A 27,527-nucleotide genomic window follows, 5' to 3' on the forward strand; every position below is an offset into this window, starting at 1 on the left:
AGGAATAGACAAAATAAGACTCACAGACCTTATAACACACTTTGAAGAAATAAATCCAATACTTTTGAAACTCGTGAACATAATATTCGACACAGGCATTATCCCACACCAACTAAAAACTGCAGTAATTACGCCAATATACAAACACGGCAAAAGAAACGATACTCAGAACTACAGACCTATAGCTACACTACCAGTCATCTCAAAAATAACACATACAAGTCTACAGAACTATTTACAGAAGTACAACATCATCTCACAAAACCAATACGGCTTTCAGAAAACAAAAAGCACCATTACTTTATTAGAAGATATCGCCGACACAATAAACAAAGCTCTCGACAAAAACAAGTACGCCGTCCTTATACTGCTGGACCTAACCAAAGCATTTGACACAATTGAACATGACATACTACTCACCAAACTATGCTCAATAGGTATAAGAGGAACAGTGCATACATGGTTCAAGAATTACCTCTCAAACAGAACACAAGTAACAAAAATAGGTACATGTCACAGTCGGATCGGAGTATACAAGTAAAATACGGTGTACCTCAAGGTGCCATATTATCACCCACTCTATTCAACATATACATTAACGATGTTCATATCATATCCGTCCTTATACTGCTGGACCTAACCAAAGCATTTGACACACTTGAACATGACATACTACTCACCAAACTATACTCAATAGGTATAAGAGGAACACTGCATACATGGTTCAAGAACTACCTCTCAAACAGAACACAAGTAACAAAATTAGGTACATGTCACAGTCGGATCGGAGTATACAAGTAAAATACGGTGTACCTCAAGGTGCCATATTATCACCCACTCTATTCAACATATACATTACCGATGTTCATATCATATCCATAAGAGGTCAAATATTTCAATACGCAGATGACACTGCACTACTAGCAATCCACACAGACATTAACACAGCTCTCTGCAAAGCACAACAGACTTAAACGAAATCACAACATACTTCCGCCAAAACGCAATTCTAATCAATGGCAGCAAAACACAGATGCTGATAATACACAACCCAAGAATCATACGCCCTGCATCACTATCGATACATTGTCACACATACCGCTGCATTAACAACAAAAATACCTGCCAATGTTCCGAAATCAAACCTGTAACACACGCAAAATACCTCGGTCTGTATATAGATTCCCACTTTAAATGGACAAAACATAAAGAATACCTACACACCAAACTTCAGATCATCGCAGCAAAACTCTTCCAAGTTAAAGACATTATTCCACCCAACATAAAAAAAAAATTCTATATCACGGTATCTGCGAATCCCTACTCAGATATGGAATAACAGTTTATACAAATACATCAAACAGCCACCTAACAAAATCATAAACACTACACGGGAAAATCGTGTCAACAGTGATCTGGACACCTTACACGCAACAACCAATATCCGACAAGCACATGGCGATACATAGAATTCTGAGCATTAAAAACCTGAAACACTATATGACATTAACAAGGAATTACTTCAATATCATCTATCGAAACAACAGAGACACATATCGTATAACACGACCTACAACAACTCTCCACATCCCCACACCATTCAACAACTCATACGGTTCTTTTGTGAGATCACATCAGATACCCACGCAACTCAACAACCTACCAAGAAAGTTAAAACACGTAGATAACTACTGAACATTAAAAAACGAACTCTGGAAAATATATCCACCAAAGTTAAGAAACCATTAACACTAATATACACATCACAAATCACTAGCATCCAATGCCTACATCCAATACATAAACAGCAGCAGCAACAACACAAATAGTGAAGGCTAAATCCAACTCTATTCATAAAAGCAAACCCAAACTTCGAAGTAGGTGGGATTAACTTGCCTCACTCATCTCCAAGTAATCCTTATAAGCAATTGCAAAAATTTGTATGTATAATCATTTTTTCTCAAACTTAAAAAAAAAAAAATAAATAAAAATAAAATAAAAAAATAAAAAATTATACAAAAAATTCTGTATAATCTTCATTGTTAATATTAGAACATGTGTTGTAAATACATAATTTAAAGGCAAAAAAGGTTTTTAAAAATTTTAATTGAAATCCAGTGTAGGAATTGCAGCACTTAGTGCTGAATTATGTAAAATTATAAGATGCAATGCCTACCAAGATGTTTATTGTATGTATAAATATTTTAGCAATCAATAAAATAAAATATATTAAAAAAAAATATTATTACGGGCAACTCCAGGGAGTCATTACTCTTCGAGCGAGGCCCCAAATCATATTCATCACAGCTATTCGACATTCATACAGTATCTATCATACCTCGCCTTAAACTGATTCACTGTCACAGCATCCACCACAGACTCTGGCAACCCATTCCACTCATTCACCAATCTAAAAGTAAAGAACCCAGCTCTAACACCCTTGCAAACCACACTCTTGCCCAGTTTCCATGGATGGTCCCTAGTCCTCCCACCACCAGTCCTGTTCTCAAAAATATCCTCTGAATAAATCTTATAGAAACCCTTCAGTAATTTGAATGTCTCAATCATATCACCCCTTTTCCGCCTATCGACCAATATTTGCAACCCACAAATCAACCCACAAACCTATTCTCATAAGTTTCATTCCACGGACGTGCTATCATCTTGGTCACTCGCCTCTGGATCCTCTCCACCTCCTCCCCATCAAGAAGAAACCTAGGTGACCAAATCTGGGCACAGTAGTCGAGATGGGGTCTTATCAAGGCTCTATACAGAGGAACAATAACCCTTGTAAACGTATTCTTCAGCAACCAAGTGATTTGATGAGCTGATTTGGCCACTTTTGCAATGTCCCCCTAAACTTCAACTCCTTATCCACCAACACTCCTAAATCTCGTGCCTCATCAATTTCCGGGAGTACAGTTCCACCAATGTAGTAAACTGCTGCTAATCTTTTCACCCCAAAATGTATAACCTTACATTTTGCCACATTAAATTGACATCCATTCTCTTTAGCCCAGACCTCCAATCTATCAAAATCTTCTTGCAAAATTTTGACATCATCTGCATTCACTATTGCCCTACCCAACTTTGCATCATCTGCAAACAAATGAACTGTTCCTCTCAGATCCATTCCTATATCATTAATGAACAAATTAAACAACAATTCCAAGAACAGATCCTTGTGGCACACCACTAGTCACAGGCCGTCTTGTGGGCTCTACTCCTGAATAAACTACTCTCTGATATCTCTCTATCAACCACCATCCTATCCATCTCACCAACTCTATAGACATCCCCATATGTTGTAGTTTACTGATTAAAATTCCATGTGGCATCCTGTCAAAGGCCTTAGCAAGGTCCAGTAGAATCACTGTAAACCCATTACCCTTATCCAGTTCAGCCGTCACTGTGTTATAATACGTGGGCAAGTTACTGAGGCATGACCTACCCTTCACAAAACCATGCTGTCCCCGATACAGTATCTCATTTTCTTCTATCCAATCTTGTATTTTCCTCTTGACTATTTTCTCCAAGTCCTTGATAATAAAAAAAATTCTCACTAGGCACTGGTGGGAATCGAACCCACGATCTCCTGTTTACTAGACAGGCGCTTTAACCAACTAAGCCACAGCGCCTTTTTAATTTTTTCGAAATTCTTTCAAAAGCGGCGTGATTTTCTAATAAACCAATTTCATGATTTCGTGATAAACCAATTACATTGCGATTGGTTTGATCACGTGCTAGTCATTCGCTGAACATGTTTTATGAATGGTGACTCATGTCGACTAAATTATTATAGTGTTTTTCCAACATATGATGGAAAACAAAACAACAAAATTTGTTAAAACGCAGGAAATTAATATAAAAAATGACCTGTTAATTTAATTATGAGCAAATTTTGGTTAAAAGCATTTTAAAATTAACAAGGTTATATATATATAAATCTTCGTGTGGGCCTCTTTTACATACTGGATGGCTTCAAATAAACTACTCTTTGTATCCCTGTTCACCTGAAGTAATTGATAATAAAAAAAACTCTCACTAGGCACCGGTGGGAATCGAACCCACGATCTCCTGTTTACTAGACAGGCGCTTTAACCAACTAAGCCACAGCGCCTCTTTGATTCTGACTGTGTCATCCTCAGGGAATGAATTCCCACGAATGCCTATAACCGTTTGCCAAGATGAGCTAACCAATGCCAAAAATTCCTCACCCTTAATCCAAATACTTCTAGCACATTGACCAGTATTTTAAATTAAGAATATAAAACACTAAGATTGAATCAGTTGACAAACAATGTGGTAAGAGCTCATAATTTTTCTGTTAAAGTTAAAAACTTTCAATACCTTCCAAATTAACTGGAACAAATCGATTTTCAAATATTTTTTTATTATATTTCTTTCCTTTTAGGAGAGAACAACAGATGAGACAGTACTGCAGAAGGAGCTAGAGGTAAGATTCTTACCCCTCCCTCGATTTTGTACATTTAAACCGTGTTGTGGACCGATTAAAGTTTGAAAAATCTACAGTATAGATTTTTCTACATGTTCTCTTCTACTTTTTTTTTCTCCCACGAATTAATGTTTAGATAGTTTTGTGTATGTAAAATTTAAGCTTGACAACGGGGTATTTTATTATTTTCTCCTTTGTCTTATTTCAGGAAAAGAAAGATGATATCAGATTTCTTAGGGATTGTCTCCGGGTGAGTATATTTTGTATTTATGACGTAAATTTCCTTCAAATATTCATCTGAATTGGAGAACTGCTGTTAAACATCCAAACAGCAGACCTATTGCTAAACATAAAACATTGTAATACGCAATGCTTTTAAGGCTTTTTCCTTTTAAGTGAATCAGTACATCTATTAGTGCAATTTGCACACTAACTTGCATTGCATAGATCCCAGCAGAAGTTAATTCGTTTTGTGCTTTTTATTATACCAGGAAAAGAATCAGGAGTCCAAATTTCTTCGGGATTGCCTCCAGGTGAGTTTATTTATTATTTTATTTTTATGATTTTGAAAATTTTTCCAAAAATAGTTATCTCAAAGAAGAATTGCCGTTAAACATTTCAAAAGCAGATTTCTTGCAGCTTCTTCCTCTGTTGGACAAATAATCGTATTCATGTATTTGTTCATAAGAGATCGCTGTGCGTGTTTATTATTATTATTAGCAGTTATTTACTTTGGTCTGTTGGGTATGTCAAAACGCAAAAGTTCTGCAGTAAAGTGAAATGATTCCTATAGCTAAAATACTGCAGCGACTTCACGCCCTATCTCAAAGAAATCTTGGTTCGATCTCTCCCACCAACAGGTCGTGGTTTCGAGTCCGGCATGGACATCGATTTTTGTCAAATTCTTTTCTAGGCGAGCTTGAATATCCTCTTGAGTTTATATGGCTAATTTAAAAAAAAAAAAAAAATATATATATATATATATATATATATAACAAATCTGTTCATACTAAAGCCTTTATTAATCCTGACAAAGTTGTAGTAAACAATTCGTCACATGCTTTAACAGTTGCTCAAAAAGATATTCTAAGCAAAGGTCTAAATTTCATTCCCTCACCTAAGTTTATTCCAAAAGAATCTCTGCTTACTAAAATAGGAAATGTCAGTTCACTTATTCCTAATTATTTGACAAAACATCTCCGTATTGAATCCATCTTTATTATCAATAATACTAAACCTTCAAGAGATAACTTTCTCCTGCCGAAAGACAGGCCTTAAAGAATCTTAAAAAGAACAGAAACATCATTATTTTACCTGCAAATAAAGGTAATGCCACAGTCATCCTCAATTCTGAAGATTACCACAATAAAATGCATCAATTGCTTGAAGACGGCATTGCATATTCAATTCTTCAGGATGATCCAACAAGGGAACTACAAAACTGCATAAACAATCTGTTAAAGACTACTTTTGAACTTCCTCACAATATTCGCCTTTCTTTACGTTCTCTTCACCCTCTTATACCACGCATTTATGGAGTTCCGAAGATCCACAAAGTAAACACCCCTCTTCGCCCAATTGTGGAAGGAATTGATGGTCCTACTTATAAGCTTTCGAAACATCTTGCAGAATACCTCAAGTGTTTCTCCAATAAATCTTCATCGTTCATCAAAAACACCACAGACTTCGTTTCTCATATCAAAAATATTTCAATCAGTGAAAATAATGTCATAGCAAGTTTTGCCATTATCTCATTATTTACTAACGTCCCTACTGAGGAGGTATTAACATTACTTAAGGACAAATTGTCTAAAAAAAGATATTTGCTTATTAAAGCATTGTATTCAGTCTGGCTACTTCAGATATAGCGACTCCATTTACAAACAAAACCAAGGCCTAGCAATGGGTAACCCTTTATCCCCGGTTATAGCAAACATTTTCCTGGAAGATTTTGAAACGAAAGCCATATCGTCCTTCTCACTTAAGCCGAAACTTTGGAGACGTTATGTTGACGACATTTTCATTATATGGAGTCACGGACACACATCTCTCATGGATTTTCTTCAACATCTTAACAACCAGCATTCTAATATAAAATTCACTGCTGAACTAGAACGAAATAACTGCCTTCCTTTCCTGGATGTAATTCTTATGTTCTGATAGATTTAAAGTCTCTATATACCGAAAACCAACTCATACTAACAGATATCTGCACTGTCAATCTCATCACTTTCCACCACAAAAGCTCGGAACTATTTTTACCTTAGGACACAGAGCACGATCTCTTTTAAATGAACTAGATGAACTCCAAAAAGAAATTGAACAACTTTCTCTTATCTTTAAACAAAATGGATATTCTGAAAAAACAATTAAGAAATTTCTTCTGGATCCTCCTAGGCAGCGTACTACGGAAACTAATGTAAGGTAGCATCTCAATACCTTACATTAGTTCAGTTTCCAATAAATTGGCTAAAGTCCTTAAAAAATACAACGTCAGGACGTTTTTCACTACACTCCCTAAAGTTCGTTTTCTTATGAGCCATCCGAAGCCTTTTCATCTTAACCTGAAATATCCAGGTGTTCACAAGTTATGGTGCGATAATAATATTCCTTATTTTGGACAGAGTAACAAATCTGTTGAATTGCGTATCTACATGCGTATTGAGGAGCATAAAAGAGACATCTCCTAGAAAAGGTCACGTGCATCTGCGCTTTCCATTCATGTTCTTTTCTCTAACAATCCTCATGATAATCTACAGAGTCACTCAGTGTGCTGGGATAAATCCCCAAAACGTTTTTCGCTGTAGTGATGAGTTTGAAAGGAAAATCGTGGAGTCCAGGGAAATCCTCCTTAATCCTGAACATTTGAACAGCAATTTTAGTTATAACATCCCTGATAATCATACTGCAGTTGTTCAATACCTGAGTTCACGAGAAACTGCAAGCATGCATGCAACAAACAATAACGCGTTAGATAGAACGACTTGAAAAGTACAACGTTTATGTGTCAATTATGTATTGCATTTTTTGCCTGTAATTCTCAGTTTTTTGTATCTTCAATTTTTATTACTGTGTTCTGCCTTTAGTGGATACCTGAAGAAGGCTGTAAACGGCTGAAACTAGTTGTATCATTTTCATTAAATTTAATATTTTATCTCGGTTTAAAGTCATTTAAATTTTATCCTTTAAAATGTATCATTACAACCGAGTAGAAGCTCAGGAATATGTGTGTGTGTGTGTGTGTGTGTGTGTGTGTGTGTGTGTGTGTGTGTGTGTGTGTGTGTGTGTGTGTGTGTGTGTGTGTGTGTGTGTGTGTGTGTGTGTGTGTGTGTGTGTGTGTGAGATAAATTTTTTAACTTGGGGATATTGTATATTAGGGTTACCAAGTAATTTTATAAGCTTGGTTATTTAACTCCTAATCCCAAGTAAGCAAACAGTTAAGTTTGCGCCTGAAACATAGTGCAAGTCTAAATATGGTACAACACCAGAGCAACTCATTGTAAAGGTGGGTAAAGCTCTGATCACTATTCTTAGTATTTTCCCATAATGTAAAGCACATCTCACTAAAAGATGTATACTACAATACATCATGGGTGGGGTCACTACCCATAATATATATATATATATATTATATATATATATATTATATATTACTCGGTTGGAATATTATGAAAAACCTTTAATGACTAATACCGAGAGATAAAAAGATGACATGATATATTTGAAAAGATACTACTACTTTACTAGTTTCGTTGAATTTATCAACATCTTCAGGTATCACAATCAAAGAAGTATATAAAGAATTACAGAGACTTAAAATTGTAATAACGGAACAAGTACAAAAAGACAGTAGCTTGTTTGAAAACAAAATGCGAGCTTGAGTTCCAAACAAACGTATACTACGCGCTATCGCGAGTGCGCCAGTACTGAACATAGGCAACATGTGCGTCAGAGAGATTAAAACTCAGGCTGTTGTTGATATGAGAAGAATCTAGAGATTTCCCTAGATTCGACAATCTTTCTCTCGAGCTCATCATAGCACACATGGATGTTAGAAGTTTGAGTCCAGTTCACAATGTGTTGGCGGCCTTCGTCTGAGTTAGATGAAAAGAGAACGTGGCTAGAGAGAGCGCTTGCTCTAGTCTTGTTATAAGAGATGTCTGGACGATGTTCTTCCAAACGTAGAAGGATGGATTTAGCAGTTTAATGGTTTTAATTTTACGTGGTTTTAATTTTCTGTAGAAAATGCATATAAAAATGAATTTAAATAACTCTATACCGAGAAAGAAAAGTTTAATATTAAGATACGACTAGTTTCGTTGAAATTCAACTTCTTCAGGTATCACAGGCAAAGAATTACCTGAAAAATAACAGAGACATGATAAAATACATTAACAGATCTAGTATAAAACACACAAATACATTTAAAAACAGAAATGCGTGCTTGAGTTCCAACTGAAGTTGACTACGTATGTGAGCTGACACGAGTGCGCCAGTATTGGACAGTGGCAATGTGTGCATCAGAAATATTGTAGCTAAGGCTGTTATTAATATGAGATGAATCAAGAGATATTTCTCTAGATTCAATTATTCTTCTTTCAAGTTCATCATAGCACATATGGATATTAGAAGTTTGTGGCCAGTATACGAGGTGTTGGCGGCCTTCATCCGAGTCGATAGAGAAGAGAACGTGGCTAGAGAGAGAGAGCGCTGGCCCTGGTTCTGTTTTAGGAAATGTCTCTTTGTTCTTCCATGCGCAAAAGGATGGATTTAGCTGTCTGGCCGTAGTATGGTTTGCTACAATCACACAAAATCTTGTAGACTCCTGGATACTGAGTAGGAAGATGTTTCATTTTTAGGTCTACTTAGTATGGAGCGAAGTTTAGGGAACGTAGTGAAGCAAGTCCTAATGTTGAATTTCTGAAGCATTTTGGCTAGTTTGGGGGAGAGAGAGCTGATGTATGGTAACGAAATAAAAGCTCTTGGTGGAGAAGAATCTTCAAAAGCAGTTGAGCGGTGGACAGAGAGAAATTTATTAATCTTTTTAAGAGAGAGAACCCATTGTTAACAAAAGACTTAAGAAAATTGAGTTTAAATTCAATTTCTGTTTCATCTGTTAATAAAGATCTTGCTCGATGTACCAGGGTTGAAATAATACCAAACTTTTGTGGAAGTTAGTGATGGAAAGAAGCATGAAGGTATCTGTCTGTGTGAGTGGGTTTTCTAAAAATGGAGATTTTGATATTTTCAGCGCTTCTTGTAAGTTTTAAGTCCAGAAAGGGAAGACAGTCGTCGGATTCCAGTTCACAGGTGAAGTTGATTTTCTAATAAAACTTGTTGAGATGGTCCAGAAAAAAGTTGAGGTTGTTGACACCGTGTTCCGATGAGAAATACATCGTTAATATAACCATACCATACTTTAGGTTTAAGAGTCGAGGAATTAATTTCTTTTTCTTCAGAATCTTTAAGAAATATGTCAGCAAGAATCGGAGACAGCGGACTGCCCATAGCTAAACCAGTTTTGTTTATAAATCTTGTTATCATATTTGAAGTATCCTGAGTTCACACAGTGAGAAAGTAAGGAAAACAATTTCTTGGATAGTTTTTTCTGGAGAAGGTTTAGAACTACTTGAGCAGGTACATTCGTGAAGAGGGAAACAATATCGAAACTTGCCATTAAATCTGATGTGTTGAATTTGATGTCTTTTATTTTGGAGACAAAATCTGCTGAATTTTTTACATGGGAAAAGGAAGTACCACAAAGGTTTTTTAAAAAGGATGCGAGGAACTTTGAAAGGTTGTAAGTAGGGAAGTTTATGCCCTCAACGATAGGTCTTAGTGGAGAGTTTAATTTATGAATCTTAGGGAGTCCATATAACCTAAGGATTAGAGGATGAATCAACCTAAGGGAAAGACGGATGTTTCTTGGTAACTCTGAGGTGGTTTTCAGTAAATTGTTGGTCCTATTGTGTAGTTCTTTTGTAGGATCACTATTTAGTTCAGAGTAAGTGTCAGTGTTTAGTAGTTCCAAAATTGTGTTATGATAATCTGATTTATTTAAGATGACGGTAGCATCCCCTTTGTCTGTAGGGAGAATAATGATGTCATTATTGTATCTCAAACTTTTAATAGTTGATCTCTCAGAATGAGAAATGTTATCAGAAGACGGTCTTGCATGGTTTATGGTGAAAATAGCTACCATACGAAGAAGGTTTGCCTCTTGGATTGGTAATGAGGATGCTGCTGCTTTTTCTAGAATATATATATATATATATATATATATATATATATATATATATATATATATATATATATATATATATATATATATATATATATATATATTCTAGAAAAATGGAGTGCAGTTTTTTTTTTTTTTTTAATTCGTGGGATTTTTCTAGTTAAGGAAATTTTCTTTTCCGAGGCAAGTGAGTGTTGATAAGTCACATCACCTTAGAATACGAAGAACCAAATTCAATATTCTTATGATAGCATAATATGCTTATTGAACATTATGTATTCCATTGATTATTTTCGTATGAAAGAAATAACGTTTTTTTTTTTTTATTTATTTTTTTAGGCTCAAATGAGAATCATGAGTTTATCTGCACTTGATCCCAAGGTTAGTACTCGCTGTTTGCATTCTCATTCTTTTTTATTTATTTATTTTTTATTTTATTTTGAATAATAGATGTCCAATTGATAATTCAGCCGAATTACCAATAATAATAATAATATTATTATTATTTTCTTATAGCTAGAGAATGATTTCGCAGCCACCGAAGATATGGCTGCTTATGCTGAAGAGAAGAATGATGAAGTTTCTCGGGTCGCTCCACAGCGAAGTTTTTCAGTTTTCTGAGTGCTTTTCGTAAGAATATATTGTCTCGTTCAAATATGGCGTAATAACTTAGGCAAAAAATCATTCAATACTGTTTTTTTTTTTTTTCAATCCGAATATTTGTGAATTAACTTTTTCGAAATTTGCATCATTTTTATTAATAGCTGTAAAACGAATCTGTTTTAAATGTTTGTAATTTGGTTTAGTTAATTAATTTTATGTAAATTGTTATTTATTTATAATAGATATTTAATGAATTTAGCTGTTTTCTATATATCTCACTTAACATCTGCTCTACCATTATTCAAGATTGTTTTCACTTTAAAATGAAAGAAGTATGTATTTTGGCGTGTAAATAAATGTTTTTCCTTTATAGGTATGTGATAATGTTTCTTTCAAGAGTCCTAAGTTCTATTTACATTTGTTTTCATTCATGAAATTCCAATAGGACACTGTACTTACGTTCTCGAAAAGTTCTAACAAATTAAGTTTGTTCAAATTCTTTGTAAAAAAATAAATAATTTAATTAATTAACCTTGTGTGGATTTGTGTCTATTCGAATTAGATTTTTATAATTTATAATTTTTATAATTTATAAGACTAAACATAAAATACACATATGCAACCACTAGGGGATCTATATTTATTAGAAAAAAATACACTTTTAGTGTAGGGGTAGGGTAGTGTGACTAATATTTACATGTCTATAGATATATGAAAAAAGAGTGTGCGACTCATTAGAATATTTTTTTCAAAAAAAAATTAATTAAATTTATTAATGTTAACACGTACTGTAACATGAAGACAAAATTACAAGCGATAGGGTGATACAAAAGACAAAAATTTACAGTACAGGATAATTACAATTTACAATGCAAACTTTATAACAATAAACATAAAATACACATATGTAACCACTAGGGATCTATATTTATTAGAAAAAAAGACACGTTTAGTGTAGGGGTAGGATAGTGTGACTACTATTTACATGTCTATAGATATATGATTATTATACCACATAATTATTTCATATGTAATTAATTATACACAGTTTATACATTAGATTTTTTTATAATTTTAAGTACATGATGTTTCGTCTATTAATATTAATGTTCTTTTTTTTTTTTTTTTAATTTTCAAACACACAGAATATCTTTTCCTTTTCTTATTGCAGAGATGGCTCCTTTAATTTCTTCCTTTAAGCCAATTATATGTTCTTGTACTAACTCCTGAAATTTCCTGGTGTTCTGCGATTGTTTCGACGTGCTTCATATTTAAAGCTTTGGTTAAATCGCGTTTGTTAATATTTCTATTTTCCACAGACTGTAGGTGTCTTATTGGGGGAAAAGATTGCTACCACTGCAAATGTAGCATTTCTATTTCATTCTTTTGTTCTTTCAAGATCTTTCTCAAATTAGTTTCTGACATACCAGTGCACACAGGCTGAAATTAATTGCGATCTAGCGAGCATTGTAATGATTCATTTTTATCATAAGGCTTATACTTGCAGTTCTAACAGTTTTCGGAAAAGATGACCCTTGACACCTTGAAGCAGATTATCGCGAATTAAACAGCTATAATATACAGAGTGATTATAATCAAAGTTCACATTTCGAAAGGTTGTAACTCGGAAACTACTGGGCAGAATGATTTAATATTTAACATGATGATGTGTGGAGAATAGAATTTTATTTAGCGCAAAAACCAACTTTAGTGCTAAAAGTTACCACTAGGACGATGCATGGCGCTGCAATACCGTAATGGGTAATTGAAAACGTCACCAAACGTACGGTACACAGCGCGTTGTGTGGTTCTGGATACACTGTCCTCTGTTGTCGGATGAATAAAAAAATCGCATGCTCAACCACAGAACATACAGTTTCACTCCAATATTGTAGATATGGCATGTGATTGTCCACTAATGTGTCCACGATAGACAACGTCTTTGAGATGTCCTCACAGTCAAAAGTTGCAGGCATTCAGTTCCGGCGAGCGCTCTGGCCACGTTGTACGAAAATGTCGGCTGATAATTCTGTTCTCGGTAAAATATGTTTGAAGCAACCCGCTTGACAGGGGTGGCGATTTGAGGAGGGGTACCATCCGTATAAAAACTGTTGAGTCGGACACTAACACTATTGAAGTGTTGGAACACCTGATTGGTTAAGAGAGATGCATATCTCTGGTCATTAACAGTGCAACTAACGAGTCTAGCAGGACCGATTATTTCCGCTGTGAAACCTCAACAAATAGTGACTTCGGGGAATGAAGCAAAATCTGTCTCACTACGTGTAGATTTACGTTGCCCAAATTCTGCAGTTTTGCATATTCACAGCACCGTTCAGCGTTAGTACAGAAAATGTATCATAGCGAGGGCCTTACTCAGTTCAGACCGATCAACAAACTGCATAGCAAATATTTCCACGGTCAGAATTAAGCAATTGCTGAAAGTGGGAAATCTTGTAAGGATAATTGCGCAGAATATTCCTTACGACTTTGTGAACCGTGCTTATTGGTTTCTCAGTGCAGTGCAATGCCTCCGTAGCACAACTGGAAGAACAGCAGAAAACATTGCACCCTTCGATTGGAAAAGACCTGAGTTCGATTCTTTTCGTGACGAGGGGAAATCCTTATATTGGCTTTTTCAATTGAAGAGGAGTTAGCAGGTAGCAGAATTTTACTCCCGGAAAATGTGGATTTTCATCCCGCGTATACAGATAAATCTGCTTTCAGAACACATAATTTACAGACAAAAAATATTATTGTTGGTGATGATTGGGGATACAGGGCATTGTTGGTAAAAGCGTCGCAGTTGGAGAATAAGTAGTAGTGGAGAGGGTGAGATGTATTTAGCGAAGTAGAGTAGAATGCCTTCTCGCAATGAGTCCTTGGACTCTCCCTGGAGCTGTCATGTAATAATTAGACCTTGGGCTGCTGCTGCCTACGACATTTGCCATCCTTTTAACCTCTAACGCTGTGGTTACTTCCTTCACTGTCTGCCGTTCGATAGGCTTCCTCTGTCAGGTTTATCATCTAAGGAACCTGTTCTCTTGAAATTTTCGGATCACTTTACGTAAACCATTTGTAATTATAGGATCCATTTTTAATTTTATAGGCTCCTTTAATGTTCTAACTTTCACAATGCTGTCAAGGCATAGCTGCCATTTTGGTAAAACATCTTTATGAGAAGTGCGCGATCCTTGAGTAATGGTGACATTGAACTGAAGCATACCAAAACCTGCTTTCAAAACAAACGTCATTGGAAGCACATGTTGCATAAATGGTACAGTCGCAGCGTTTCACTGCATACCAGTATCATAAGCATCGTACGTGATATACATGTATTGCAGCGCCATGTATCGCCCTAGTGGCAACTTTTAAAATTAACGTTGGTTTTTGGCAAAATAAAATTTTATTGCTGCACTCATCATCATGTTAAATATTAAATCGTTCCGATGAGTAGTTACCTAGTTACAGCCTTTCCAAATGTGAACCTCAATTATAATCATTATGTATTTCTTAAAGAGTATTTATGCGATCTATTCGGAGTAGAAATATTTTATTAAGTAAAAAAAAAATTATATGAAGGTTATTAATTTTGATTAAGGATAACGTTGATGGTGATAAAAGGGAAAGCGAAAACTCATGTTTCTCTCTCTCTCTCTCTCTCTCTCAGTTCTCACTTCAATACCCCATTACCGAAGGATGGATTACGATCATTAGAATTTCAAGAATTCATCAAGATATTTTCCTTTTAAAAACTAAAGAGCCATACTGTTCATGCTACCTGCGCACTCACGCACGCACGCACGCACGCACGCACACACACACACACACACACACACACACACACAAACTGTTTCTCGAATTTATGGAAGGAACCCCTCTCATCTCAACTATGAAGTACTGCATGCTTTTACTACCAGCTAGCACAGACCCTGGCTAATTAGTGGAGGTCTTATAATCCCCAGAATGAACATCTTGTATGTCGATGAAGTTTAAGTAAAGCAAATTGGCCAACTTTTCTGAATTCATTGCAAACAAAATCAACATAATTCCACCTACATCTCATAACTATGAAAGGCTCACTAAACTTCTCAGAGGATCCGGTGAAAACACATTCCGCAAAAAACACAAAACACAGCTATCGCCACCCTAGCCAGTACCTTCCAAGGCCTTAAGGAAACACTGAGCAAAGATCTGACTCTCTATTCCGAAGCTGACAAACACAACTTGGAATTATAATGCCTCGACTCTTAGAGCAACAGCCCTGGCTCTAGTTTTCCCTGTTACAGATTATTCACATGTTTGGAGTAGAAGTCACAACATGACTCTCGTAGACACGCACACAACTCAACATTAGAATGAGGACCATCTCTGGTACCTTATTTACGATCTGCTTAACTCCTGATTACCCGTTCTTCTCCTCATCACTCCTGCTTGCTTTAGAAGAGAAGAAGCTATAATCAAAGAAATAAAGACAGTCAGAATAATGTGTAGCTTCCTATTCCTCAAGATATCTCTTTACCTCCAGCACGCGGCCTTGCCTGCAGATCTCCCATATGGCTTGTGAAATTACCAGATGATGGCCCTCAGGACTGGTGAAGAAGACTGTAACGCTACCATGATTCAACCTACCTCTACACCTCCGGAGTCAGCTAAACAAATTTAGGACTGGACAAGGCCGTTGTACCACTTATTACGTTTGTGTAGAACTTCACTCTCTTACTCTTGCATGTATAATCCTGTGCAGACTACGCACCACATCACTGATGACTGTCCCATACGCTCCTTTCCTGGAGGCCTCAGGAATTTGCATTTACTCTCAGACTGTGCCATCGAGTGGTTAACTAAACAGTCTATGTATGGTTTTGCTGAATAATTTCTTGTATTTGCCTCCCTATACGCTAAATAAATAAATACGACAGTGAAATTCGTAACTTAACCCGAAATATGATTCACAAATTGAAAGTTGCCCAGATAAGAATGGAAAGGAATGTGCTTGCCGAGACATTTAAAGACACGACATTCTCTTGTTTTATAAGATCGAAAATAGGCGTACAAGGCATCAATGTTACATTATGCACTCAGAATGGCGATAGGCTGGACGTATTCCAAGATTATAACAACTCAATATGGTCTAAATTATTGACATAATGAAGGAAAGACTTACATCCAGCAATGAACCGAAAGTAGGTGGTTAGGTGGCTTGTAAGTAGGTGGTTATGGACTTTACGAGTTAATTCGAAAAATAAAATCTACAATTTTTACTACCAACATGAAAATTATGATTGACGCTTAAATAAGATATCAAGAACAGACATTCTAGCAAGTAGATGTTGTATGTTTATTTACAATGTCCCAATGAATGAAGTTATGACTCTCACAGAAAATCCTCAAGATTTTCTGTGAGATGAGTAGATGTTTCCTCAAGACATCTCTCAACTTTATAAACATTGTCTCAATTCAGATTTTTTTAGATGGAATGGTAAAATCTACAAACAGCTTTCAGGCCTTGCGATGGGAAGCCCTCTATCTCCTGCCTTTGCAGACTTATTCATGGAAAAGTTCGAAAATGACATCTTATTTCGTATGCAAACTGAATCGTCAATATTGTGGAGATATATTGACGCCCTATTTATAATATGGAAACACAGTGCGGCAGAGCTGTATGATTTTCTAACATCCATAAAACCGTTACACCATAAAATCAAGTTTACCTTAGAACTTGAAAATGAAGGGAAATTACCTTTTCTGGACATATTAATTACAAAACAAACGGACGAAAGCATTTGTCTTAATGTGTACCGCAAGCTGACCCACGGAGATAAAAGATTATTAACAGAAGAATTGGATTTTATGCTCAAAATATTAACCAAGAATGGATAACCGGGGAAAAAAAATGAATACTCTTCGCCAATCCCTCTTTACAGCAAATCCAGGACTCTCAATACAGGACTTCAGTTTCCATCCCTTTTGTCGGCATACTTTCACAAAACAATATCAACCTCCTAAGGACTCACGGCATTCGGGTAGCTTTCATACCGATTACGACAGTACAGAATATGTTACGCTCACCTGAAGACCAGAATGCTTTCAATAAACACCCTGGAGTTTGCAATATTCCTTGTTCTTGTGGCCTGAATTACATCGGACAAAGGAATTTAGCATTCTTTTTTCCAATTTTCACCATAACATTGAATGGGATAAAGGTACTGTGCCGTACATTGAAGATGAGACTATAGCTCCCCCAACATAAAAGAAGCCGCAGTAGTGATCCGCTCACAAGGCACCCTGAACAGAAACCAAGGAATGATCCTTTGTGATATTTGTAAATCGTTCATAAGATCTCTCCACACATCAGAGTTTAATTTCACGGCTAACTATAGAGCTCACCTGCTTAACAATGACTGACAAGTGCTAGCATCCACGCTCCATAGTTATATTATGTAAAGGTTGCTATGCTTGCTATGCATTCGGCATTTTTCAGTCATGTATTGATTCTTAATCTAATCTGATTTGTTTTAAGCCGATATATATGTATATTCATAAAACGTAGATGAAGCCACCAGTTATCGTGGCGAAAGTAAACGGTTACTAGTTGTATCAAATTCCGACTACCAAAAACCAATTTTCAGTTATCTTAAGTATTCAATGGTCAAAAATAATATTGATCATTATCATTGACACCAGTGAATGAAAATATTAACTTCTGATCTGATTCACTGGTGAGTCAAGAAATGGCTCTTGACACCGATACGTAACCCCGCACAACTTTCCCACAAAAGTGATGTGTGTGGTTCCAGGGTAACCCCTATTTAGAAGACACCCATCCGTAACTTGTTTCAACGTTAGAATGCGGTGTACTACAATAAACACACAGTACTTGGTGGCTCGCAGGTCCAATTCTAATCCATGAAGGCGAAAGTGATTAGACTCAGTTCTCCTGCAACCTTCTACAGCCATTCTCGAAATTGAGACATTGAAAATGATTCTTTGACACCTGTGAATCTTCAAACGCGTTACACACACACACACACTTATACAGACGAGAAAGTATCGACTGTGTAACAGACTATACGCAGATAAAAAATATCATTCGTCCATCGTACATTTGAATGTTACCTCATGTTTTCCATTAATCTCCAGCAGAACACACTTTTTTTTTTTAATGCTTTCTGCCAGAGCTCGACATGACCCAGGTTCCGAAAGCACTTTAGGGATTAAAAATCACCCCGCGGTCTATCCCTCCCAACCAAACAAGAAACAGAAACTACCAATAAATTAATATGGAATTAGCTCGCACGTCACAGTCATTTATCACAAACTACAGATAAATAAATAGGCACCCAAAGTAGTCTTAAAAAAATAAAAATTGGCTGCTCTCAGTTTCAGAATACACTACCTGTTCATCGCTTTACGTCCTCAGCGTATACCGTAGTTAAATATAAAATGTACAGCTTGAGAATCAAAGCAAACAGGAAGTCAAGGGCACGTCGGCATATGTACAATGCGTTCAACGCACGCAGACGCCAGGATAGTAAAGGCGCCAAAGATTTGGTATGATATTTTAAATAAAGTGAATTTTGTCAGCAAAATACTGCAATCTTCATCTATTAATCTCCAACTTGCTTTAGATGCATTGAATGATCTAAATAAATTTTTAAATGATTATAGGTCTGATGAAACTTTCAAAGAAATTGTAAAAAGCTCAAAATTAACTGCAGAAAAATTTGATGCAGGATCTGTATTCTGTAGTAGTAGACCACTAAGGCGACGTAAAAAGACAATTTGATTACGAACATGAAAGTATAAATATAGTAAATAGTATATATATATATATATATATATATATATATATATATATATATATATATATATATATATATATATATATATATATAGTAAATATAGATCCTGAAATTTCATTTAAAGTATTTTTTTTTCTGCATAATAGATCAAACATTACAATCTTTGCAGGAAAATTTTACTTTATTAAAAGAACATATGAATTCATTTCAGTTTTTGTATTTGTTAAGCATTTCACAAAATAAAGAATATTTATTATCTTGTTGTAAAAAGTTACGACAAAAATTAACACATGAGAATCATTCAGATATTGACGCAGACGACTTATGCGAAGAAATTTTACACTGTCAACCATTTATTTCTAATTTAAAAAATGATATATATCAGATAATTCAGTATATCTCTTCAAACGACTTAATCACAGTTTATTCAAACTTTATCCGAACGGATTCTTTTGTCATTACGGGTATCTGTAGCATCTGCGGAACGGTCCTTTTCTAAACTTAAAATTATTAAAAACTTCTTGCGCTCCACAGTGGTACAAATCAGACTTTCAAATCTTGCCATTATATCAATAGAGTCAGTTATTTTGGATCAACTTAATATATATGATATTATTCGAAAATTTTCATTAATGAAAACTAGAAAAGTTCAATTCACTAAGTGATTTTTCTTTCTGTTTAAATATTTATTTACCTATTTCTTTACCCAATAATGTTTAATATGTACCTATTTTATATACTTGTAAGTTACTATTATTTATTTATTTTATTATTTATTTATTATTTATTTACTTTATTTTTTTCCAAATTATTTTTGTTGTTTTTGTACCCTTCTTTTATGTTTATTGTTTTTTATACATTTTTTTGGTAATTTCTGCTTTTTGTTCAATAAACTTTTAATTAATATATTTCGTATTTTATTTTTACTCACTGATACGTTTTCATAAAGTGATTTTTTTATTGGTGGCAGGGGTTTAGGGGCGCCAACTAAAGTTTTGCACACAGGCGTCGGACACTACTGGCGCGCCCCTGCAGGAAGTGGTTCTCATTATCATGCGACTTGTTAGCTTCTGTTATCCTTTCATCCTTTCATCCGTTTACTTTCGTTTTCCATGTTTGCTTGCACTTGACCCTATGTTCCTTGTTGGTGATACCCTACTTTCATTTTACTGCCTTTCTCCTCTTTCAAATGCTGTTTTCTACAAGATTCTATGTACCGCATTTTATAAGACCCCCTCTGAAGAATATGTTTATCTTCTAATCTACTGGTAAGACCTTTTCCTATCTGTCATTCATAAATTAATATTGTAAGATGCGAACTGGCCGAGTGGTTATCGTATCGACTCTCCAGCCGAAAGACTACAGGTTCGAGTCCTGCCGTGGGCATGGAGGTTTGTGATTGTCTATGAAAGTACCAGTGGTGTTAGATGGTGAAGTAGTGAGACGAAGAGTTGAAGAGTGGATGTCCTCCCTGGATGAGTCTTTGGACTACCTGGAGGTGTGATATAATAGCTTTTATGCAGTGCTTTTTTTTCTGGGATAACGCACCGGAACGGCGTTCCGGCACCTATTTTTTTTTTTTTCAATTTTTCAAAAGTAATTTTTGAAATAATGTTCGCGCGTACATAACACGCATGCGCACGTCATTAGCACTACGTTTGTGGCTGTATGAACGTACGATTGACAACATGCGAAAGATTTTCGGTAAAACACTTATTTATCTAAAAAATATCTTTATTGAATTGACGTAAATTTAACGTTCCTTTTACAAATTTACTTTTATATTTGGTCTTTGGTTGTATATTTTAATTTGTTTGTTTAATTTTACATTTGATCATATCTAAAATAAAAAATACTGAAGATAAATTATATTGAATTCATTTATGCGACTCCGTGACAGCAAGAGCTGCTTTATATTTCATTTAAATTAAGATTTGAATATCATTTTCTTTAATAAAAAGCTTAACAAGATGTGAGTTCCGGCACCGTTTTTTCTAGAAAAAAAGTACTGGCTTTATGTATTATTTTGAAGAAAGCTTTAAATAAAAAGTTGGGGGAAGACATACATAACGCCTTTCACTCGAGAGAATAATGCGAAATCATTAGCACAAACTTTTGTAAATTGATGGGTAACGTACGCCTGGATGGTAGTTCAGTTTAAGCTACCCTCAACTTCAAGACGTTCAGGAAGAGCAACGTTCCACATTGAAAGTTTTTTTTTTACGAATCCCAATGAGCGTATGTTCTTCAAAGAAACACGAACAATAAGTTATGTTCTCAAGAAAATAAAAAAGAAAAAATGTACCTCTTTTGGATGGGTTTAGGGAGAGAAATCCCCTTCAGTTCTACTTACATGAAATGGCGTCGTCATTTAAATGCTGAAAACCACACATTTTTGAGATTCACTTGAACAATACAACAAAATGTGTAGCCTCGTTTTATTCGTCTGGTATCGAAACGTGTAATCAGCGGTATTTTCTTTGGTTTCATTGGCAAAACCATCTTATTCGGTTAGATAGTTTGAGGCTGAAAGCTTTAAGACCAGCACATTAAATTTATTAATTTCTGTTGTCTGGTAGGTTTACCTGTTTTATGGGATGAAAAACAGGAGTTTCAGACTCGGAAAAATTTTACCAATGTCGCATGAGACTGGTTAACTCACCTTCAGGCGAAAAGTCTTATTCTGATACTTCGCACTCGTCAGTTGTTTTTCCAAAGCTAGAATGTTTAAAAAAGAGATCAAAAAAACTTTATGGCCAATATAGGAGAACAATGCATTTCATTGTATTATCCACAGAAGATTTTGAAATGTATTCAAGGAGTTATCATCTTTGATTAAGTTGAGATAGTAATTCAGATAATTCTTGTCCAGCAAAATATAATTTCGGGGAGTTTGTGTTGGAGAAAAATTGAAAAATTACGTAACCGTCAAATTAGTTACCGATCGGCTTACCTTAGATATAATTTCAACAAAATTTTGTGTGAATTACAACATTACAGAATTGAATTCCTTACAATACAACTGAAGATAAAGCCACTTAGAAGCCGAATAAATTTCGACAAATGTTGAAAATTTCGGAAAATGGGAATTATATAATCTGTTTTCATTTTCCGCTGTTAAAATATATATCCATATTGCGCCGATTTCTCTAATATATATATTTATTATTATTATTATAATACATAGTAATAACATGTTAACCTATGATTTATAGGTTTAAGTTTAATAACTTGTATTTTGAACATTTTGTTCAAGGATTCCTCATTATGTCAACTGCTGATCTTACAAATAATGGTTACCACATGGGAAATATTTGAATATACAGTACCTGCATAAATATCATACATACATACATACATACATCTTCGAGGCCCACCTTTTCTAATTGGGTTGTGGAGGCAACAGCTGCAAGAGGAACTTCCAATGGTCACCATCCTCTGCCACCAAGCTCAGGTGTTCTGGTGGGATTCCCAAACGTGTCCAGCCAAGGTTTTGGATGTAATCTATCCAGCGAGTCCTTGGTCTTCCACGTGGCCTTCCACCCTCTGGCTTGGCAAAGAGGGCATGCTGATGGAGCCTCTCTTGTGGCATTCTGACCAGCTGCCCGTACCAACGTAACTGTGATCTCAACACGGAGAAGCAGCGGTTGAATATTGAGGGTTTCCCAAAGTGTAGAGCTTCTGACGCTGTCGAGTGTTGTCAGCCCCGCAACCCCTCGAAGGAACCTCATTTCAGCCGCTTGGATTCGTGTCCGCATTCTTTCGGTCATTATCCAACTCTCATGACTATAGGTAAGGATGGGGACATAGACTGTATTGAAGACAGCCAGCTATGCCTTCTGGCTTAACTCCTGCTTCAATACTACCAAACAGCCAAGCTCCCGCAATATTGAGTTTGCTAAGCCAACTCTACGTCCTATTTTCCATCATTCGTGAATATGGACCCAAGGTATTTAAACTTCTCCACTTGCCTTATTGGGACTCCACTTACATGTTGAGTGCACTGGGATGGTTGTCTTGAGACCACAAATGTTTCAGTTTTGACCACACTGATCTTCATTCCAGCGTCTGCACAAACAGCTACAAACCTATCCAGGTCCGCTGAAGGTCATCTGTGGAAGAGCTAAGCAGAACTAGGTCATCTGCAAAAAGCAGACGTCCAATGCTACATCTTCCAATTCTGACACACTCACTGCCTCGGCTGTGCCAATCAATCCAACCCATAAATATTATGAAAAGGAGGGGTGACAGAACACGCCCTTGGCAGAGGCCAACGGAGACTGTGAATGGTTCAGACATTGTGCTGTTTATCCTGACACAAAACTCTGGGCATTCATACAGGGACTTGATGGCAGCTAATAGTTGGCCATCCACTCCATACTCCTGTACTACTTGCCAAAGCTTATCCCGAGGAACCCGGTCATATGCCTTCTCCAAGTCCACAAAACATGTGTAGACATTCTTGGCATATTCCCAAGGTTTCTCAAAGACTTGCCTTAAAGTGAAGATTTGGTCAGTTGTGCTTCTACCAGGACGAAAGCCACATTGTTCTTCCTGGAACTTTGACTCAACTATGCTCCTGCACCTTCTTTCCAAGTACCTAGAATACACTTTCCCAGGCAGGCTGAGCAGAAAGATGCCATGATAGTTACTGCAATCCTTCTGGTCTCCCTTCTTGAAGACTGGTATTATTATGCCTGTCTGCCATTGCTTTGGTGCTCTCCTAGATATCGAAGCAGTCTGACCCACTCGAGTCAGACTGCTTCGTCTCGATTTAAGACTTTTAGCATTTCGGGCCGAATTTCATCATCGCCAACAGCCTTGCCCGATTTTAGCGATTTTATTGCTAAATGGACCTCTTCTGCTGTGAAACTAGTCATTTCCCCGATCTGCGCCTCTTGGATGTCCACAACTACTGGGCCACCCAGGTTAAGAAGGCTCTCAAAGTATTCCCTCCATCTGTGGAGGATATCCTTCTCGGTTGTTAAAATTGCACCATCAGAGGCCTTATTGTCCTTGCTGTGCACGGTTTCCTCCCTTGAAGGCGGCGGATGGTCTGCCAGAATACTTTGTTTGCATTTGCATAGGATGAGTCTAATCTTTCTCCAAAGGAATCCCAAGCTTTGCTGTCTTTACTGCCTCAGCAGCAGCTTTTCTTGCCTCAGCATACCGCAAACGCATCTCAGGTGACCTGACCCTAAGCCATGTTAGGTAGGACTCCTTTTTTTGCCCGGCCAGTTTTTTGGACTTCTTGGTTCCACCAAGGTGTCCTTTTCTCACTGACCGTTCCCACGCCGAGCCGGTTTCTGCCACAGCATGCAAATGCAGAGGCAGTGACAGCTGTTCTGAACAGCATCCACTCCTCCTCAACATCTGCAGTATGCTTGGAAATCTCTTTGAACCTGGAAGAAATGTCATCTGCAAAATTCTTCCTCACAGCCTCATTTTCCAATGCCTCCCATTTCACGCGGTATAGCTACTTAGGCCTACCAGTGTTGATGGTAGCACCTGGTTTCTGAAGCCATAGAGTGCACACACAATAAGGTGGTGTTCAGTTGAGAGTTCTGCCTTCTTCTCACACGAACGTCCAACACTGAGGAAAATAGGTCTGCTGAGACTATAAAGAAGTCAATCAGAGACCTTTGTTCTAGTGTATCACTGTACCAGGTATACTTATGGACATCTCGGTGGTGGAAGAAGGAATTCATTATGGACACGCTGTTAGTACAGCAGAAGTCCAATAATTCCAACCCATTCGCGTTAAGGTCAGGGGCGCCGTTCCTCCCAACCACACCCCTCCATGTCTTGTCATCTGTTCCAACATGTGCATTGAAGTCACCCATTAACAGGACTGATTCCATGTCTGCCACCCTGTCAAAAGCAACATCCATTTCCTCTAGGAAGGCAGAGTATTCTGACTCCAGATTAGGTGCATAGGCTTGCACCACAGCCAAATCATGGTTTTTCGTCTGAAGCCTTAACACACATACCCGTCCCCCCAATGGGATCCACTCAGCAACACAGTCTGACAGCTGGGGGCTTGTATCCCCACACCCGCCTGAGCAGACATTGTCGGGCTCACACCAGAGTAGTAGAGCTTCCACTCCTTATCCAGGTCGACAGTTCCAGAGCCTCTCCTCTGGTCGAGGAAGTCAAGCGCTACCGGCGAGACTTAGTCGGGCTTTCTTTTCTCTTTCCCTGTCAGAGAGAAGATGTTCTAGTTGCCTAAAGCTATACTCTGGTGCCGTTGTCGTTGCCATTTCCGTCCTTTTGCAGAACAACAATCTTTGCGCTGCCTCTAAACACCTCCCCAAACGGGTAGCAGGCCCATTGATGGAGTTTCTTCTAGCAGAGTGCTGAGGAGTGGTGTCTAAGGGAGACTATAACATATTTTTCGAACGGGTCCCTCTGCCTAAAACCCGAACGCGTTCCTTGGAAACCCGCGCGATGGACGATGCGGTATGAACATTTTTTGATGGTCTGATCATGTTACACTGTTTGATAATGTCCTGTTAGCACAAGACAAAATGACACAGCAAAATAGGAAAGATTCCCCTCGAATACTCTAAGAGCATTCGGGGGAAGGAGCAAGAAGAGAAGAAAGAAAGAAGCAAGAGAGGAAGACGAGGGACCAGTCAACAGATAATATAACAGATGTATATTAGGTGAAATAATGCATGGTCCAGCATCAGGTACCTCGGGTTTGCCACGCCCGTACTCACTAAAGTCCATGAGGAATATCAATTTTATTTAAAAAAATATGCAATTTTAAGTAGACGAAAAATATATTTCATATCTGCCACTGAAACATTTGTCGTGATCTCTTGTATATATCAGTAGAATCAGAAAAACTACTAAAAAATTATGGATAATATTTCTGGGAAACATGTTAATCCTCTTAACAAACTATTATATTTACGGTTATTTTTCCTGCTTCTCTTTAGGAGTACCCCTGTTTAAATGTCATTGGCTTTTTACTCACGGATTCTTATGGCATTGTAGATGTATATTTACCAATAAATATACGTAGCATAAAGGAAGAGAAATTTACACATACCTTTTTTCCTGGGTGTTGTGGCTTGTCTTCTTTTTTCTGCGATGTGCAAACTACTGCAGTTATGGTGATTCGGAAGGAAGTGTGTGTATGTGGGGGGTAGGCAATGTGGGAGAATTAAAATAGAAAAATCCCGGGTTTTTTGTATTATATATATATATATACATATATATTATATTATTAGGGATGGGCGGTGCGTTTTTTTATATAGGGTAGGAAAGGGGGAAATGTGTTGAGAACAGTACCTGCTTTTTTGAGGGAGGGTTGTGGAAAAAGGGGGTTGACGAGGTGCTATCCGTTTCGTATATTTATTATATATTATGTTTATTTAGTATATTATATATGTATATTTATTGGTAAATATACATCTACAATGCCATAAGAATCCGTGAGTAAAAAACCAATGACATTTAAACAGGGGCACTCCTAAACAGAAGCAGGCAAAATAGCCGTAAATATAATAATAACTACTAAAAAATGTTACAACAATAATAGAACTGTGGTTATATTCAATTAATGACAAATTAAAATTTTCGTGGACATACGTAAATTAGAATTTGTGGACATACTTAAGGAATTCATTGAATGGATATGACGTAACTCCGATCTAATCATTTTTATATTTGCACTTGACATGCGTTTACTAGTATTGGCATTTTCATTTAATTTACTTCATTTTTATGTTTTATTTTTAAAATGGACATGTTTAAAATATGTAGCACAATGAATTAGCAATAGATAATGATATCCCGATAAATATGCGATCTTTGCTTTCTGTTATCTATGTGCCAAGGGTCACCTCTATCTTTAGTAGTTATAATAATAACTACTAAAAAATGTTACAACAATAATAGAACTGTGGTTATATTCAATTAATGACAAATTAAAATTTTCGTGGACATACGTAAATTAGAATTTGTGGACATACTTAAGGAATTCATTGAATGGATATGACGTAACTCCGATCTAATCATTTTTATATTTGCACTTGACATGCGTTTACTAGTATTGGCATTTTCATTTAATTTACTTCATTTTTATGTTTTATTTTTAAAATGGACATGTTTAAAATATGTAGCACAATGAATTAGCAATAGATAATGATATCCCGATAAATATGCGATCTTTGCTTTCTGTTATCTATGTGCCAAGGGTCACCTCTATCAGCTAAAGCTTTCGTTTTTATTCTGTACAGCAGACGAGCAGGGTATTTTCTTCTGTGTGGTAAGTTATTTTTGATCTGTTTGAAATATGACACGCATTTGTGTAGAAACCTAGAATAAATGTAGTTTTATTTGTATTAAATATATAGATATTTTATATATACATATAAAGCTATTTATAAATATATATATAGCGAGTTCAGGA

The 27,527-nt window shown here is 36.4% G+C and overlaps 2 protein-coding genes and 2 non-coding genes across 5 annotated transcripts in view; 2 read left to right on the forward strand and 2 right to left on the reverse strand.

Moving 5' to 3' along the window:
• LOC150106038 (BTB/POZ domain-containing protein 6-like) overlaps positions 1–11,593 on the forward strand; it is a 70,466-nt gene extending 58,873 nt beyond the window's left edge. Inside the window, exons 5-9 of one of the 2 annotated variants that reach the window (XM_090393776.1) lie at positions 4,415–4,456; positions 4,665–4,706; positions 4,948–4,989; positions 11,037–11,078; positions 11,214–11,591. In XM_090393776.1, the coding sequence (XP_090249902.1) occupies positions 4,415–4,456; positions 4,665–4,706; positions 4,948–4,989; positions 11,037–11,078; positions 11,214–11,318 (273 nt within the window). In that variant the 3' untranslated portion in view covers positions 11,319–11,591. Of the gene's footprint in view, positions 1–4,414; positions 4,457–4,664; positions 4,707–4,947; positions 4,990–11,036; positions 11,079–11,213 lie in introns of both variants that reach the window. The other variant, XM_090393775.1, reaches the window with a different exon arrangement.
• Positions 3,565–3,638, reverse strand: TRNAT-AGU (transfer RNA threonine (anticodon AGU)). The gene has a single exon. It is a non-coding gene; the product is annotated as a tRNA-Thr (tRNA).
• TRNAT-AGU (transfer RNA threonine (anticodon AGU)) lies at positions 4,047–4,120 on the reverse strand. The gene has a single exon. It is a non-coding gene; the product is annotated as a tRNA-Thr (tRNA).
• An 8,703-nt stretch (positions 11,594–20,296) lies between the features above and the next one.
• The window catches only part of LOC150106041 (uncharacterized), a 54,952-nt gene continuing 47,721 nt past the window's right edge, over positions 20,297–27,527 (forward strand). Inside the window, exons 1-2 of the mRNA XM_090393782.1 lie at positions 20,297–20,373; positions 27,312–27,383. The gene's annotated coding sequence lies outside the window, so the exon portion shown is untranslated. The remainder of the gene's footprint in view (positions 20,374–27,311; positions 27,384–27,527) is intronic.

The sequence above is a fragment of the Typopeltis vanoorti genome, chromosome 6 (genome assembly GCF_054136105.1).
Source record: "Typopeltis vanoorti isolate ZY-2024b chromosome 6, IOZ_Tvanoo_1.0, whole genome shotgun sequence".
Lineage (NCBI taxonomy): Eukaryota > Metazoa > Arthropoda > Arachnida > Uropygi > Thelyphonidae > Typopeltis > Typopeltis vanoorti.